The following is a 19,058-nucleotide window of genomic DNA, read 5'->3' on the forward strand; positions in this document are numbered from 1 at the left end:
AACACATATGTAAAAATGACAATATTCGAGCTTTGTTTACAAAACAAAGAATTATGAACTCTGTAACTTGCTTATAACTTGATATTTTACTTTCAAATTTTGACATAGCATTATAAACTTCTATATATATATCAGTATAAGCATTGAAAATGGAAAAATAAAATTTGAAAATTTAAAGTCAAATCATGTCCAAGTCCCTTTAAAAAGTTACAAGTCTAAATTGATGATGTATTATTTACATAATTCTTGATTGTGTATTGATATTTTCAGGAAGAGTATTAAACCGCTTTTCCAAAGACACAGGACACATGGATGATAACCTGCCAATCACATTCTTTGATTACATACAGGTAGGACCTCATGCATTGGTAGTAATTTATGCTCTTAAGGTAGCAGCTTACTGGTACATGTAATTACTCAAATATATACCAGGATTCAAAATTCAGTGTCAAATAAAAATCAATTTATCATAGCAAATGTTATTCTGTAAAAAGATTTGTGTTGATGTTCATTAAGAAATAAAGATAAATTAAAAATCAGAAGCAATTATGATACTGATACATTTGCTTTCAGTACTCTCATGACTTTGATTTTGTTGTAGTGTGTTCTGACAATTCTCGGCATCGTCATTGTGGTGGTAGTCATCATTCCGTATGTTTTTGTTTTATTGATTCCAATTCTGATCTTGCTGTACATCACTCGAAGATATCACATCATTACCTCCAGACATATCAAGAGACTGGAGGGAACCAGTAAGTCATGCTAGAGAGTGTGTCTTTTTATAGAGTTCTAGATGTAATGATCCAGTTCTGTGTGTAATGAAGGGACAGTAATAATCAAAGAAGAGAGGGCATATTGCTTCTTATTGGTATTTGATTTTGGGTACAATCGAGCAACTTTTGACAGAGTTTTGCCCCTTGGAATTCCAAAAATTCTTATTTGCAATTTCTGTTCATTTTCTTCACAAAGATCTTCAAGGTAGGGGGGCATAAGTGTTTATCAGACAACTCTTGTTTCCCTTACTTTCACTCTTACATCCAGAAGTCCTGTACTTTCATCAATGATATTTTTTCCCTATATTTAGCCAGAAGTCCTGTGTTTTCCCACCTAAGTGCCTCTCTCCAAGGTCTGCACACAATCCGAGCGCTGCGTGTCCAAGAGAAGTTCTGTGAGGAGTTTGACAACCACCAGAACCTCCACACCGAGTCCTGGTTCCTCTTCTTGTCCTCCAGTCGCTGGCTGGCTGTCCGGCTCGACTGGATGTGTGCCATTTTTATCACCGTCGTGTCTTTTGCCTGTGTCTTTCTTGCCAAAGGTTTGTTTAGAACTTGGAGCTATCCATGATTTGACTGTTCGGTACTTGTTCACAGGTACATAACTTCAAATGAATAATGAGATAAAAATGTGCATGTTGATGGTATTTCATAGTATATATATATACATGTAAATGTCCCCAAAAGGCTTTTAACTTAAATTTTCCATTTTGATTTAGATGATTTTCTTAATGTTGTTCATTATCAGTTCTATCATTTGTATATTCTGTTTTATCATCTCTATTATATTCAATATTTTGCTATGATTATTGATTAATAATGTCTGTTGCTTAAATTTTGAATGTTGTTGTACCGTTTTGCTCATTCTTATATGACGTCGGATGCTTTGTGATTGTAGACCTGAATGCGGGACTGGTGGGTCTGTTGATGACCTATGCCATTATGCTGATGGGGCTGTTCCAGTGGGGGGTCAGGCAGAGTGCAGAGGTCGAAAGTCAGGTCAGAAATCTAGTCAATGATTGGCTTACAGATATATAGACTTTTAACTGAGTCAGATACAGGTGTGGAATGGCTTTTTATACAAGACATGCTTAATCAGAAGACATGAATATTTTTATGATGATATTCATCAGACATGCTCTACATTTTTAAGCTGATGATATATCTACTTAAGTTCATTGAAACATCATAATAAAGTTAACTGTAATAATTCTAATAAATTCCTTAATAATATAAAACATAGATATTTTTAAAGTATAAAACTATAAAATTAATATGAGAATAATTAGTAGGATCTTTGCTGACCAAGGGCTTACAATCTGTTCCTCTCCTGATCTATTGTGACCTCTTGGCTAGCGAAGATGAATTTAATACTGTAAACCAACTTTTATTTGCATTCAAAAAAATATTCGTTAGATTAGCAAGAGCCTTGTGAACATACATGTAAGTCATCGTAAATAAAAGTTGGTTTGCAGTCATCATGAATAAAAGTTAGTCTAAAGTCGTTTTGAATAAAGGTTGGTCTACAGTTAGTACAGACTGTATTTGGTTTACAACTGTAAACACTATAGGTATTCAGACAATGAAGTGATGTATACCAACACTTGAATCTATTTTATTTTCTTCTCTATATATACATGTAGATGATTTCTGTGGAGAGAGTCTTGGAGTACTCTAAACTGGACACGGAGGAGAACCTGGAGTCGGACACACCCCCACCACCCTCTTGGCCGCAGAACGGGAAAATTGTGGCCAAGAACGCCCGCCTCAGATATGGACCTAACTTACCGTGGGTGTTCCATGGATTGAACTTTGTCATCAATGGCAGAGAAAAGGTTAGATATTGCTCCACCTTAAACTATATGTCATTAATATTTGATAATAAAAAATTTTTGGAGACAAAAAAAAAGGGGGGAAAAAATTTGAAGAGGGCAATATTGCAGCTAGTGCTATAAAAATGAAGGTCCTGTTGCACAGATGTTCCTACAACAATAATGCTTAAGGATAATATACTAATATGTCAAAACTATGATACAAAAAGAATAGCTATTGATTCAGATAGTCTGAGTATTTCCAATGAAAATTTCTTTCATAAACCTGTATCTATATGTAACTGATACCAGTAATGCAAATTTTATTCTGTTGTCTACATGATACAATAAAGAATAGTAAATAAAGATTAGAAACTCTTGCATTGAGGCTAGGGGGGATGTGTGCTCTTTATTCACTGAAATGTTGTAGGTTGGACTGGTGGGACGTACAGGGGCTGGCAAAAGCTCCCTGATCAGCTTGATGTTTAGAATGGCTGAAATTGACGGCTCCATAATAATAGACGATGTGGATACACAGAAAATTGGCCTCCATGAACTGAGGAACAAGATCTCCATTATACCACAGGTATATAAAACTGACACAGGGGCCATGAATTTCACAATTTTGGTACAGGTAGAGGGCCTCATGGACATCATAATCATGCATTAAGTTTTTAACAAATATATGTATATGGGAGTAGAGAAGAAGATTTTCTAAGATTTAATACATATTGTTAGTAAATTCTGAAGCAACCTTTGAAAGTAACTTGGTGGGTTTTTAATATTTTCAGAGTTATAGCCAAAAAGTAAAAGATTATAATATTTTTTGAAATTATGTATTCTGTGCATAATGTTTGTGATAGCATGTATGATATGATTTATATATTATATATTGAAATTTTTTCGGAAATCTTGTCAAATTGCATCAACAAAGATTTGAATATGACACAAGTTGGTAGAAAAATCATTTATGACTTATATTAATCAGGAATCTGCATTCTGCAATCTTTTTACATTTTAAAATATTTTATCAATAACTGAAAACAAATTCTGATTATATTTTGTTGTTTTTTCTTTCAACCATAGGACCCCGTTTTATTTACTGGTCCCCTGCGTAAAAATTTGGATCCTTTTGGAGAATCTTCCGATGAACAGCTGTGGAAAGCCCTAGAAGAGGTACATGATAATGATTTTATAGATCTCTATTACTCCTGTATCTTTCCTTAAAACTGTTACATATACAATATCTTTTTGATACCAGGTTCAGTTGAAGTCTGCTGTGGATGATCTTCCTGGGCAGCTGGACTCTGAAGTGTCCGAGGGTGGATCCAACTTCAGCGTGGGTCAGCGTCAACTGATCTGTCTGGCAAGAGCCATTCTTAGACAAAATCACATACTGATGATCGATGAAGCAACAGCTAATGTCGATCCAAGGTATGGGATTTTTGGTCATATACAATATACCTTACATCTGGTATTTTTTGCGATGATCTAATTTTTGCTTTTTTCCACAATCTCTTATATATCGCAAAATATTGAATGCACAGAAATTATATCCTGTATTATTTTTGATAAGAAACTTTTTAATTTACTGAAAATGACTGATGCAAATTCAAAAATTGCTTCACATTTTTGCAAATTCTGTGACCCGCAAAAAGCATCGGACATACAGTTGTTTGGTCGATATTTTGCCTTCCCTGGCAAGTACTACTGTAAGAGTTTAATTGAATGTTTAAGTTTAGTTTATGAATGATAAAATATCCATGAAGCAAACAGATTAATGTATACTACTGTGTTTTTGTATTCTTTCAGGACTGACAGTCTTATCCAGAAGACTATTCGTGAAAAGTTCAAACAGTGTACAGTCTTAACTATTGCACATCGTTTGAACACCATCATGGACTCTGATAAAGTCATGGTAGGTAGAAGGACATTCTTCATTATTTATCAACACTGAGTAAACAATGCATTTTTTGCAAGAACATTAATGGTGACAAAGAAACATGTTGTTGGATTTATTGTTGATTCCGTGTTTTTGTTTTTAGGTTCTGAATGAAGGAAATGTGGTGGAATTTAACCACCCGCATGTTCTGCTACAAGACACAGAGGGATATTTCTACAAGATGGTGCAACAAACTGGTAAAGGAGAGTCCCAGAAACTCCTCGACATCGCAAAGTCCACCTACAGCAATATTCCGCCAGAAAATCGCCCTGCTCTCTTTACAGAGAGTGAAAGTGTCACAGCAGACGACATCTACTTGTCCCAGGGTGACAATGGTGTGAACTCTGATAGGGCTAATCATGTGATAAAGAATCAAGATGGAGGTGTCTCTTTACCTAATGGGGTTGTGAATGATGATAATGATGATGATGATGAAAACATTGATGAAACAGAGACAAGTTCTCTCCTGACTTCCAATAATCGTCAAGAACCCGATAATGTCGCTAGTCTTTCTCTTTCTCCTGACAAAGATTCCATGCCCCTAGTCAAAAAGGAGGACCTGCCCATTGAATCCTCAAGCCCTATCCACCATGAGAAGGATTCTACGCCTGGAGCACCAAATGAAGATTCCAATGAGACCTCCGAGACAACGGAACTTTTGATTTCTGAAGATGATAGGGATTAAAGCATTATTGGTTGAATTGAGAGAGTTTTTTGCGTAGTACAGAAAAATGTTTCGTAATGGTACACAAAATCAGAGGCAGGTTCCCTAGAAGTGCTTTAACATTTATTAGATAGAACATTTACGTTTTACATTTAGATACCAAAGAAAAGGTGTTTTTATGTTGATGTATCTTTGTATAGTTACAAGAATCAAAGTACATGTAATGTTTGCATATTGTAAACTTTAATGTAAGAAATGTGCATACAGATTTTTAGTTGTACAGTAGTTTTAAAAAAGGGGAATGCCTTAAGAATGTTTATTTTCTGGTTGTTTTCTTTTTGTTTTGCTCTGACACAAAAATGTTCATAGTATTACTTACATGTATTTATATACAGTCATTATATGTAACCGGTACACTTCTTTATAATCAATAGAAATTGAAAGATTTTTTATTTTGATAATGTTTCATTCAGTACTTAATTGGTAAATTAAAGTATACAAAATAACTAATTTCAAACAAAAGCTGATCAGAATTCTAAATTGTTACTTGTACCGCTCTCTGGACTCAATCTCTGCTTTTGAATTCATGACTTTTTTTACCTCCCACTTTTGAATCGCCAGTAGCTATCATTTATGCTGTACATGTATTTAAAAGCTAAGGACCATCCTGGTTGATCTATTTAAACCATACACATGACGAATTAATTTTGTGGATTTTTTGATCCGGTATTAGCAGCCTACTTTATAGACATCCTTATTTTACCGACATTTTCCATCCTTTTGCCTACCCGGTAAAATGTATGTTTTGAATACTCATACACATGTGGAGCATGTGTGTAGTTTAAATTTACTTCAATACCCGGTATATGATTGACAAGTGTGTTATGCTAATCATTGGAGAAGGGGATGCCTGAATATACTTGTATTCCCCCATAAGCTGTACCTTTCCATATGTATTATATATGAACTTAAAATATTTACATGTAAACAATTCTACTTATCATGATAGAATTTACTTAAGAAGGGTATACACCAACATATGTACACAATATATTGTTATGAAGCATTATTGACAAAAATATACTAGTATATAAGCCTGTAGGCACCTTTCGTTTTCTATATCTTTTCGTTTTGGATGATAAAAATCTTCTAAGAATTCTGAAGAGATATGAATCTCCTCTCATATCCCCCACCCCCCACTAATGTCAGCCAATTCCATGAACATCTTATCTGTGAAGAAACATTATTTACATGCAAATTATTGTTGTTGATTCATTCAGTATCATTCTGGATTTTTCTTCTTACTGTATCCCAATCAAGCAAAACAGCTAGAAAATTATTAAACACAGATTATCTGAAAATGTTGCTTTGGAATACTGTTAATTGACACAATTACAATGGAAGACTAGATTTCTATATTGTCTGTTATTTTTGTTATGGTGTATGGCCAGTGAAATGAAGATTTTTGTATCATGTTGAAACATATCTCTGTCTGTGGTTTGGATTTACTGATAATTATATGTCTTTTATATCGAGAAGCTGGTTGAAAAAAAATATATAGAAAACAAATAAATATTTTAACTTTACCCGATTGTTCACTTTTTAAGCGCTAAGCGCATGCGCTAGCACTTATTAGGGATGCACCAAATCTCATGATCTTTTTATAAGCGCCACCTAGTGATCATGCTGAGCGACGCTCGAATTCTAAAAATAGCAAGATTATGATATCCTTAAGTTTCTATCAAGATCCCAGGTTTTGCAAAAGAACGTCGAGTTGTGGGTTTACTTAATCGAGATCCGAACAAATGGCAAACTTTTACAATATCAGTGAAGTCTAGGGTGCATTGGCGATTACACATGCCACGCGACATTCCATGCTGCTATTATTAGATGCATGTTGGGTGACCGCTGTGCGATGTAAACAAAGGATGGCCAGTGGTGCGGATCTCGGAGTGTCAAAGCATGAGATATTCCCTTGTCTTGTTGCTATTCCAAAAGTTACATAGAAAAAAATTTAAGACCCTCAAAGGACGACAAATTCAGGCACGTAGCATCAGGGGGGGCCAGGGGGGGCCTGGCCCCCCCACTTTTTCTCGCAGCAAGAATTTTTTTAAAATTTACATATAAAAAATGGAGTTGGCCCCCCCACTTTTTTGGGAGTATGTAAAAAATTGATATGAAAATAAGGAAATGAGGAGTGAAATTGAAGTTATATAGTTCGCCAGCCCCCCCCCCCCCCCCGGATTAGGATTTTGAAGATTTTGGGAAACTTATTACTTTCCTTTCCTTTTTTTTTTTTTTTTTTTTTGCTTGTCAAGATTTTTTGGATGAGTCTGGCCCCCCCACTTTCAAAAACGATGCTACGTGCCTGAAATTTATCAACGTGATATTTTTAAAAACATTTGTTGTGTAACTTTGATCTTTTGATTCATGTCGTGATTTTTTCGTGCAATTTGTCGATTTTAAATTCAATGACAATTAGTCATATTTTACGATCTCAACTGGTGAAAAGGTACGGTTAGTCTTGTTTTCATTCACTGAGCAAGTGTATTCAAAACTTGTCGTACACTGTATATATCAACAAGGTTAGCATTTAAAAAAGGAAATAAAGTCAGCCAGCGGAATATTAATTTTAGATCAAAATTGAATATACAACCTATAAAAATACAAGATATATAACGACCAGAACAATAATATTCTGCAGTTGTACATTGAGTTTGTACGCTTTACTTTTATAACTGTAGGGTAGAAGACAGGCGTGCAGCGGTACAATGTATGACTTCACACCTACTTTAGTTATTTATAATTATATAGACTTTTAAAATTGCAAAGATCGCTCTCTGAATTTTACACCACATATCCTCTCAAATTCGAGAAATTTATGTATGCAGACTCCGGAACCTAGGGACAGTCAGTTTCATAACTTCGAATTTCTTAAACAAGGACTGTCTAATTCATTCCCAGAATTCCAATGTACAAAAGCGCAATCGAATTTTCATCCCAACTTAGTTGTAAGTGGGCTGACTAATCAGTTGATATACATTACAAACTCCTCTCTTCAAATTGATTGAAATGGTATGGTCAGGATCTCATACATATGATGCATTTTCATGAAACTGTTTTTTCTTTTACTTTCTGTATAGTTATGATTTTAAAATATTAACAATGGTTTGAAAAAAGTAGCATTGAGGCTGGCTTAGCGCTTTTCAGTACTTTGAGTACTTTGATTAATTTACTTGACACCTGATATGCAGGCTTTAAGCACGATAAATGCTCAGACCATTTGTAGCTAGACTTTAATTTTGTGGTGCAGTTGCAACTTCTTGGGCCTTTCCAACAAGCGGATTTTTTTTTGTCAGAAAGTCCGGAGAAGTTGTGATTGGTTGTGGGGATGACAAGTGTGTTACAAGTTTGTAAGGTTTCAATCTCATAGAGCTACGAAGCTTCATCCATAACCAATTACAGAACGTATTCATCAATTAAAGAAGATGGGATTTTTAATTTGCTCACCGGAAAGGTCAATGCTCTTATGTCACATGACACGATAACATCCTGGCATTTCTCGTAAAAAGCACAAGACAAGTTCGTATGAATGCGGTGCAGACCTAACAAATATATCAAATTACGGTAACTTTTCCTGAAACATTACGAACACTGCAGAAGCCACCTTGTGGTCACGAATATACATGTATGTGTTCAATCTCCAGACGGTTGATTTTTCCGCGAATTATTTTTTAACATAACGCTAGTTCAAAGTCCGATAAGCGCACTCCGTATGCAAATTGACTGAAGAAATTGAAATATTTACATACAAAATATATGTATGATATACTAGTATGCACAGGCTAGGGACTTTTTTTTTTAGAAAAATTGCTATGATACTATAAACTAAATAAACAAAGTCGTGAATATGGAGTCGATGTTTGGTATCTCTGCCCAAACTCCCTCCCCTTTATTTCGCATGGAGGTTGCAAGCCAAGGTTCGACAAGTTGGCGATCTCAGTGTAAGCATCGAAGGTCAAACCAAACTGAAAGCTTTAGTGCAGTAAGGTTCAAAATTGATTAAATAGATTTACTTTTCACTATGATTGTTATCAAAAGTTTTTCTTGATCATTCCCAAATGAGATTGATATTCTTTGAAAAATGTGTTTGTGTCTAGTGGTATTTTGCAATTAAGGTGTTTGTTAGCGATGTTAAAAGACTTGAAAGTGTTTGGCAAAAACAAAATGCAATAAGGGATATGTCTTGTAACTAAACAGCGTGTGAAAATTCCGCGATCAGCTTTAGATATCGGATTACACTGTCCGCTTCGCCGCTATTCGTTTTTGGTAAAAACATTGGAGAAAAAGACAGAACCTCTTAGATGTTTTAATAGCGTTATTTCGCAGGAACAGTTCGGGATTATCAATTCAGTCGCCATTAACGGAAGATATTGAACAGTTTTTCACTTATCAACCCTTTACTTACGCTTACTACTCATTCCTTTTACTCATCTCTGAAGGAATTAATATACGAAGTGCTACATGCAGATCTTGATATATGTTTACAATGGACACCAGGGGTCGAGTTACACTCGTTTTTCTCTGCAGTTTTGGAATAGGAGCATTTGGTAAAATCCATTTATGCAAAATTCTTTAATTTTTCTTTTGCATATTAAAATTGAAATTAACAGGAATTAAACCGTGTATTTTTATCGACACAGAAATCGGGTATAGCTAAAAGAAAAGTCTAATAAACAATTTAAGTTTTCTTTGATTTGTGCTCTATTTAACGACTGCTGGACTTTGTGACACGATTTTAGGTCAAAATTTTACTATTTTCTAATTTTTATGAATAAAATGGCTATTTGCGCATTTTAAATGATTCGGTCCAGCATTTGAATGTTAAAAGTCAAGCTACAAGAGATACAATAGTAAATATTCATTGTTCGAGTCATATTTGTTTACAAATAATGTAAAGTATGGAATTATCATTTCTTTGTAAAAATGACTCGTGGCAACAAGGTAAGCTATTCCAACTTTTTTAAGGTAAATAATATTACCAACAGACGTAAGCAACGTTTGATAAAAACTTAAGCAATGCCGCAAATATGTAAACTATAACACACAGCTTGAGCTTTGTTTACAAAACAAAGAATTTCAAATTCTGTATCTTGCTTATAACTCAATCAATGTTTGACTTTCAAATTTGTACAAAACATTGAAAATTCCCATGTTCACAATTCTAAACATCAAAATTGGAAAAATAAAATTCTAAATTTTGAGCTCAAATAGTGTCTCTAAAAACATATTAAGTCCCTTTAAAGCATAAATACTTTGATATGTAGCTATAATTCAATGTCAAATTAAATCAAAATTTACATGTACAAGTTCAGTAAATTTTAATATAAGAGCTATCATAAATATCAAATATTGAATTATAGTTATATTATCAATATATTATATTAAATATTTTGAATAAAACGACTGTTTTTAAATTTTTTTTAATTGCATTATCTATCCATGAATTTTGTTTTTAAAATTCTTATACATATAACGACGATACGAACCGAAAACCGGACTCTGGCCAGCGTTGTAATGAACTGAGTTACTCTATTTAATAAATCATCAATGAGAAAGATTAAACATGTTAAAACTTCGACGTAGGCCTTAAACTCATTTTCATTATTTATTTACATCAAAAATACGTCACATTATCAATAAACCCCACGAGTAAATGATGAAAACATGTCCCAAAAATTTACACTTTTAAAAGATGTTGCTCTCTTTGAAGGTTCCATGAATGTCGCTTTCTCTGGGAATCACGCGCCACTGGACGGGAATCTCACGACTTGTAACAACAGCACAACGAATATAATGGCGTACACCTACATGTACAAACTGACTCTGGGAGCCAAATACGTCATCTCAAGAATCAACATAGACTACAGACACGGACGTCAGTATACGTATCATCTTTGATGAGGGTCATTTTGGTTATATTCAAATTGCCATTTTAGGTTTTCTGTTGTGTTAATGCCAGAGAGAGAGAGAGAGAGAGAGAGAGAGAGAGAGAGAGAGAGAGAGAGAGAGAGAGAGAGAGAGAGAGAGAGAGAGAGAGAGAGATGCCAGCAATGAGTTGAAATCCAGAATTATATCTTGTTCTGACGTGCATCTGTTTTTAAAAAGTTAATTATTTTACTGAATATCAAAACATATAAACTTCGAAGTTTTTGAAATGTTGAACCCATTTAGATACATGTATTATACGAAGGTATTTTTTAAACTTTTAATTTAAATTTTGTATTCTCATTGAGCATCCAATTTGATATCTGTGTTGAAGTTGGTGAAACCTTTTTGAAATCAAATGCCTGATTCCGTTGGCATTTTGATGACAATGCAAAGATATTGTTTCGTCAACTTTAAAATCTACCTTGATTTTTTTATAATTATTAATTATATGGTTTGTTAAGCTATAAACTATTACATACATGTAGTAACGAAAAAATCCAAATATTTTAGCTTTTATAGTTAACTATTTTCCCGTATATTTATTTTGAGCTCTTCTTCCAAAGAAAACCAATATAGTCCAAATATGGCAACGACCATCCATCCCCCTTAAAGGCCCCGTTTGGTGCTCGGATTGTTCAATTCTCTACATTCCCAAAAAAGAAGATGGTTGGATTAAAAAAAATTAAATTGTTGTTTCAGGGACCGACGAACTTTCCGGATTCTCGCTTTTCTTGGGACTGAATTGTAGCGACCTCTCTTTCGTTTATCAGCATTCAGGCCCAGCTATTTTAAGCACCCGAGTCTCGCTCACGTTCGAAGCTAATGCTCCAAAAGTAGCAAGCTGTATCGGATACTTTAACAACAGGACCCTCAACAGCGTACCATCCGGATACAGTCCTCACGCCAAAGTGGATATCTGCAATTTGGAGGTTCTGGGTGAAGCATGAATTTCATGAACTAGAATCATAAGAGGATCAGTAAATCATATGTTGTGTTGAGACCAATTTAAAAACCAAATGGCGTTTTTTTTTGTTTAAATTTCATTGATTAACCGCACCTACCGAAGAATTTCAGCCCACTTGCGTCATTTAAGTTTTAATATAATTGGTTATCATAATAAATAACAGATATGTTTCACAAGTAAAAATCAATAACCATCATTTTAAAATTGTCACTGAAAAATAAAACTGTCCGCCAAAGACAAAATAGAAGATTGTTTATTTTGTCACACACGTTTGTTATACCGGTATTGTTTTTTTTTATCAAATCCTTTTTTCACTAACGTGGAAGAAAGTTATGATTATTTACTGATAGTATTTGTTCATAGGTTGTCGTCAAGGGTTTTACGGCCGTGGTTGTTCTTATCGTTGTCCGTCAGTTTGTGAAGACATGTGTAACCCTGACAACGGAAAATGCTTGGATGACGTCAGCGTCATGGATCGTAAGTGTTTGAAACTAATATCTAATCTCTGATGCTGAAATTGCACAATGCTATTTACATTTCCTTTAAGGGTGCTGGTATAATCATCTGAAAACAAGTGAGAATCTTTCAATTTGTTATGAAAACCACGCAGGTCTGATCGGTGTTCAATGTCCGACGCGAAGATCCCATTCCAAACCACAGAGTCTCCAAAAATGGAACTCTGTGTCTTACCTATACTCTGTCCCGAGTTTTTGCTTCCACCACTTTTTGATTGATATTTCGATGATAATAAATACCTTTGGGCTCAAACTACGTTCATCCACTAATATGAAAAATGTCCAGATTATCTCTTTTGAAACGCCCCCTCTAACGCTTAAAAAGTGTTCGGGGATTTTGTATTGCATCAGCCATTAATTAGTCCGGATGATAACGTTGAAAAATTCCGCGAGGTGTCCCGAGTACTTCCGATTGGGGAAAAAATGTAAACATTTCTCATTAGAAATCTCCGTAAGATATTTGTTTTCCTTCCTGTAAACTTTTATGGATGAAACGGGATAACTTATCAATGAAGATATCTTGGATATTTTCCATTTCATCGATTTCAACTGTACTTCTTTTACAGGTATGTGTATTTTTATTAAAAATCATCTAAATGTGACGGAAGCAATAACTCGGGACAGACTTTAGAATGGTTTTTAGTCGTGTTAATGTATGTGTGGACTTTGTTTTTATTTCACAGAGGAGTATATCGAAGTTCTCTGTCCAAACCCTGGTTATCTACAACAATCGATTAGTGTTATATGTGTGGAAGAAACTCCGTCCACGCCGGTGATTAGTGCCACCCACTACAGCAGTAGCAACACCACCGCGGTCTGTCCACCGCGACTTTTTCCTATCACTTCACCGTGTCTTGGCTCCTTCAGCGACGTCAACTTCTGTGAAAACAGTACAGTAGCTGACATATGTACCATCGATAGCGAGGACATTCTGAACAAAAGCGTGGTGTCCTGCCCTGGTTCAGAAGTCGCACTCAAACTTCATTATCGCTGTAAAAGTAGGTACATTTATTGTCAGTTATTGTTTCGTAAGATTTTTTCTTACAAGAAAATGGTTCACTGAGTTGAGAAGAGAGAGAGGAGAGAGAGAGAGAGAGAGAGAGAGAGAGAGAGAGAGAGAGAGAGAGAGAGAGAGAGAGAGAGAGAGAGAGAGTTTCTACTGGCAACTATAATTATAAGGCAATACCTCAATCATACTGATCCTAATAAGGAAATTTAAAACGGCTGATAAATATGAGGTTTAAACGTTATACAATACATGTACACCGTTTTTTAAATTTACTTAACTTTAACATATGTTATGGTAGATATTTTTCTAATATAATGATTAACAGAAGTATGCCCTATCACAACCATCGAAAAAACAGTTCCTTTTGCCATACTGCTCGAAGCCAACCAATCCGGTGCGCTCGTTCTCCACTACCAGTGTAACCCGGGCTATTTTTCTTCGATTCTTGACGTGTATTGTGACAGTGAAACTCTAGTCTGGCTCGGTCCGTTTCCAAAATGTGAGAGTAAGGACGTTTTTTTTAAATTGATAGATTTCATCTGACAATATTTTGTTCTTGCTTTTCTTTTTGCTCTATATTGCAAATGCATAGAGTTCACATTTTTGGATAAATATTGAAATATATAAAATAATTGTAGTTTATAGTTCTAGACAAATAACCAGAAAAATTTTGTCATTGATGATAATTTTAACAGTCGCTAAGATGACTTTTATGCACACATCAAATGGGAAGTTACGTGTCTGTAATGTACTCAGGTGTTACTGTCAAGACTCAGGGACCTCTTGTATTTTCAAACAAATGTAATGGGAAGAACCATCATTAGCTCACCGAGACGAAGTCAAGGAGAGCTTATGCTATACCCTCGGCGTCGGCGTCGGCGGTGGCGTCGGCGTCGGCGTCCGGACCTGGTTAAAGTTTTTGTTGCAGGTCCTGTATCTAAGCTATTACTTGTCCTGTCTTCACCAAACTTGCATGGATGATGCATCTGGACCTACTTATGGACTTGAAAGACTTGGATGCTGAATCTGGGTCCTAAATTTCAGATGCTGGAGGAGGTTAAGGTTTTTGGACCAGGTTAAAGTTTTTGTTGCAGGTGCCCTTTGATAGCAATATCTTAGTTACTGCTGGTCCGTACTTCACCAAACTTGCATGGATGGTGTGTCTTATGATACTGATGCACCAGACAGGTTTGAGTGCTGAATCTGAGCTATAGGTTTCGGATGCTGGAGGAGGTTAAGGTTTTTGGAGCAGGTTAAAGTTTTTGTTGCAGGTGCCCATTGATAGCAATATCTAAATTACTACTGGTCCTAACTTCACCAAACTTGTATGGATGATGCGTCTTATGATACTGATGCACCTGACAAGCTTGAATGCTGAATATGAGCAATAGGTTTCGGATGCTGGAAGAGGTTAAGGTTTTTGGAGCAGGTTAAAGTTTTTGTTGCGGGTGCCCTTTGATAGCAATATCTAAGTTACTACTGGTCCTAACTTCACTAAACTTGTATGGATGATGCGTCTTATGATACTGATGCACCTGACAAGCTTGAATGCTGAATATGAGCAACAGGTTTCGGATGCTGGAAGAGGTTAAGGTTTTTAGAGCTGGTTAAAGTTTTTGTTGCCGGTGCCCTCTGATATTATATCTTAGTTACTACTGGTCCTAACTTCACCAAACTTGTATGGATGGTGTCTTATGATACTGATGCACCTGATAAGCTTGAATGCTGAATCTGAGCAATAGGATTCGGATGCTGGAGGAGGTTAAGGTTTTAAGAGCTGGTTAAATAAAGTTTTTGAAACAGGTGCCCTCTGATGATGATATCTTAGTTATTACTTGTCCTTACTTCACCAGACTTCCATGGATGGTGTGTCTTATGATACTGATGCACCTGACAGGCTTGAATGCTGAGTGTGAGCCATAGGTTTCGGATGGTGGATAAAGTTAAGTTTTTTGGAACAGGTCACATGTTTAATAGATGATAGTATACTATTTCAAACTTGCATAGTTGATTTAACTGTAATATGAATGAATCGCAGAGGTAGCTTCAGATGCCAATGCACCTGATGGGCTTGAATGCTGAATCTGAGTCATAGGTTTCGGATGCTGGATGAGGTTTAGTTTTTTGGAACAGGTCACATGTTTTATAGATGAAAGCTTGCATAGTTGATTTAACTTTATTATAAATTAAACGCAGAGGTTGCTTCAGATGCAGAGCCTGATCTCCATTATCAAGGATGCTAAAGAAATCTCCTACCTCACTCAAACCAGATCGATAGATAGATGTGTTTGTTGATAAATGATATAACATGATTCCTATGATATAGTATTGTATGATATGAAACAATATTGTTTGATATGATACAATATGATATCATATGTTATATTATAAAAAGTTATACGACACGATATGATATTGTATCAATTTTTTGATATTTTATGATATGATATTGTATCATGATATTGTTATGTAAAGTATTGTATATTATGATACAATATTGTATAATATTATATTGTATTTTTAATTTATTATTTTATCAAATGATACAATTACATAAGATATTGCAAAATATTTTATTGTATCCTATGATACAATATTGTATATTCTATAATATTGTATCATACAGTATTTATAATATGATATTGGTTTTAGTAATAAAGAATTATATCACATGAAATTGTATTATATGATATTGTAATATTATATTATATTGTATCATACGATATTGTATAATATGATATTGGTTTATATGATATATTATCATATCACATGAAATTGTATTATATGATATTGTAATATATATTTTTGTGTCATATGATACAATATGTTTCATATAATAATGTATTTTATAATATTTTACTTTATCACATAATATTGTATTATTTGATAAGATACAATGTTGGAATCAAATTATATTGTATTATATGATATAATATCATATAATGTATCAAATATGTTTCGGTGTCATTCAATACAATATCATACTATATTATACAATATAATATCATGTTTTAATGTTATGATGTATTATGTAATATGATATTGTAATATAATACTATATTGTATTATATGTTATGATATTGTATTATGTGATCAAATACAATAAGGTATAACACAATACATTGTCATATCATACGTTACAATATCATATCTCATTATTGTTTATTATGGTATTTTATTGTATTATATGATATATATTATATATATGACATGATGCAATATTTAATTTTATATCATTGAATTGATAAACATATGAACATATGATTATCATAAAAAAAATTATCAGATGATATACAATATTTTGTCAAAACAGAATCCATGAATAACCAAGATCATAAAGTATGATTTTCATATAAAATGATAAAGGTGGTCTTATGAAGGTGATGTCTCATAAGGGTGATGCTCCGTCTCGGTGAGCTTAGTAATCTATGATTACCTATGTTTTTTCTTAAAGGAAGCTGCGCATTGACTGACATTGACAAGGACGTGAGTAACGCTGAGTGGTGGAGCAATGATACACACCTAGTATACACCTGTCATGCGGGGTACTCCGTGCAAGGCGGGAACTTATTGCGCAACTGTACACCAAACGGAGAGTGGAGCGGCCAACCGCCAAGCTGTACAGGTAGTTTTAACACCCCTGCGAATGTTATTGTCATTTAAATTTTAGACCACGTGGTTTTATTTGACCCTTTCAGTTTCGCAGTAAAAATCGTGCCTCGTGTTTATAGTCTATTTTAGAGAATCTAGGTACTTGTATTCGAATGTAAATTCTAGAGGTTTATTGATTTTAGACCTTATTTTTATTAATTGGTGGATAAAATGTGTTCTAGAAATAAATGTGACAATACAAGAAATAGTATTTTTTCTGCTGTTGCGACAATTATCATGCGTAGTAGAGATCCTCCCTAAGAATTAATTTTCGATCCGCTCCTGACCTAGTAATAACATCAATAATGAAACAGACTGTACTATTTTATGCAGAATGTTCATTGAAAATGGCACGATACACTAAGTTTTTATCCAAAACATTCACCCATTATTTTTTTTAAAAACATGGTATTTCACACAACAAGCATCAAACATGGCTATGATTTTATTAAGCAACCCAATGTTTATATTATCAACCACTCTACACGTGGTTGTACACGAACGATAACTCTGTTCTGAATATCATCGTTTAATTAAAAAACTGCTAGATAGTGAAATAAGACATACATCTTAAAATATGTTGATGTTTTAACATAAATCAAAGTAGAATATGATATGAAAATCAACCAGTACTTACGTATTTTGAGAATATTATCCGAACATTTATACTCCCGCTCGAAATTTCACAGGAACTGGACAAATCTCGGTGAAGTCTCGCGAACTTTCATTCGAGCACCTTTGGATTTATTACATACTTAGCAACGATAAAGAAAACATTCCGAACACATTCGCAGGGGTGTTTAAGTCATCAATTTAAAATAGCCTGAAGATTTTTCAATACCAATGAGTTGTATGGGTTTTTTCATATCATATGAAAAATATGGATATACGAGTATATTGGACCTTATTGAATATGGTTTAAATAGTTAAATAGTATTTCAGTATATTCAGAGTGATAAAAAAAATTGCCATCGTTATCAAAATATCGTGTAAAGTACTTTTTTTTCCCTGAAAATAAAATATTGTGTATTCATGTAGAGATCACGTGTCAATGTCTTTGCGACATACCGTCGGTCGATCCGTCCACACTGAATGGTTCAGCGGCCCTAATCCAGAAGATTGAGGAGATTAAGTCCACGCTGACTGTGGATCGCCGGACCACCTCCAAGTTCAACCGGAGCAGGGAGAGCGCCCCGGACCCACGCCTGTCCGCCCGGGGGATCGGGTTTGGGGTGGGGGTCACTATTTTGACCATTATTGTCTGTTTGATTTGCATACCAGATATTCCAAAGTTAGTTCAGGATATCAGGTTTGGGTGTTCATGATGCACTAGTAAAGTTGAATTAGCAAGAGATGAACTTCTTGAACGAAAAGTCATCATCCATGCATTACGATATATATATATATATATATATATATATATATATATATATATATATATATATATATATATATATATATATATATATATATAATTTAGAAGGATCAGTATTGTTGAATAATTATTGTTTGAGATGTATGGTTTTTTTGTTGACTCGTACATATGTATTTTTATTTAAACAAAACCATCGTGTATTTCAGGTATTTTTAATAACAAAAAAATCATTATTAGATTATTCAAAATGTCAGCGAACTTGATGATAAATTCTTATTGAAGTAATAGAGACCACCGTTTTGAACAATACAATCAATATTTGCGTAGCCTAATTGCTTTTGCCTTCAAATTAATAAAGACTGC

The 19,058-nt window shown here is 34.3% G+C and overlaps 2 protein-coding genes across 3 annotated transcripts in view; both read left to right on the forward strand.

Moving 5' to 3' along the window:
- LOC105326077 (ATP-binding cassette sub-family C member 4) overlaps positions 1-6,755 on the forward strand; it is a 28,165-nt gene extending 21,410 nt beyond the window's left edge. The window contains exons 17-26 of one of the 2 annotated variants that reach the window (XM_034472449.2): positions 271-350; positions 602-752; positions 1,085-1,315; positions 1,672-1,772; positions 2,417-2,608; positions 3,015-3,170; positions 3,671-3,760; positions 3,846-4,018; positions 4,397-4,502; positions 4,630-6,755. In XM_034472449.2, coding sequence (XP_034328340.2) covers positions 271-350; positions 602-752; positions 1,085-1,315; positions 1,672-1,772; positions 2,417-2,608; positions 3,015-3,170; positions 3,671-3,760; positions 3,846-4,018; positions 4,397-4,502; positions 4,630-5,211 — 1,862 coding nt within the window. In that variant the 3' untranslated portion in view covers positions 5,212-6,755. The remainder of the gene's footprint in view (positions 1-270; positions 351-601; positions 753-1,084; positions 1,316-1,671; positions 1,773-2,416; positions 2,609-3,014; positions 3,171-3,670; positions 3,761-3,845; positions 4,019-4,396; positions 4,503-4,629) is intronic. The other variant, XM_066068324.1, reaches the window with a different exon arrangement.
- A 2,911-nt stretch (positions 6,756-9,666) lies between these two features.
- LOC117689920 (uncharacterized) lies at positions 9,667-18,707 on the forward strand. The gene is made up of 8 exons (XM_066069242.1): positions 9,667-9,800; positions 10,964-11,128; positions 11,881-12,117; positions 12,509-12,622; positions 13,344-13,658; positions 13,995-14,174; positions 17,124-17,294; positions 18,359-18,707. The coding sequence occupies exons 1-8, from the start codon at positions 9,731-9,733 to the stop codon at positions 18,643-18,645; spliced, it is 1,539 nt and encodes a 512-aa protein (XP_065925314.1). The 5' UTR covers positions 9,667-9,730; the 3' UTR covers positions 18,646-18,707.
- Positions 18,708-19,058: the final 351 nt, after the last annotated feature.

The sequence above is a fragment of the Magallana gigas genome, chromosome 8 (genome assembly GCF_963853765.1).
Source record: "Magallana gigas chromosome 8, xbMagGiga1.1, whole genome shotgun sequence".
Lineage (NCBI taxonomy): Eukaryota > Metazoa > Mollusca > Bivalvia > Ostreida > Ostreidae > Magallana > Magallana gigas.

Excerpts from the sequence above, each read along its gene's own strand:
- LOC117689920 (XM_066069242.1), top strand. The coding sequence starts at position 9,731 with ATGTTTACAATGGACACCAGGGGTCGAGTTACACTCGTTTTTCTCTGC. Across the intron at positions 13,659-13,994 it reads ACTTCATTATCGCTGTAAAA|AAGTATGCCCTATCACAACC; the intron begins GTAGGTACATTT and ends AATGATTAACAG. Across the intron at positions 17,295-18,358 it reads CCAACCGCCAAGCTGTACAG|AGATCACGTGTCAATGTCTT; the intron begins GTAGTTTTAACA and ends GTATTCATGTAG.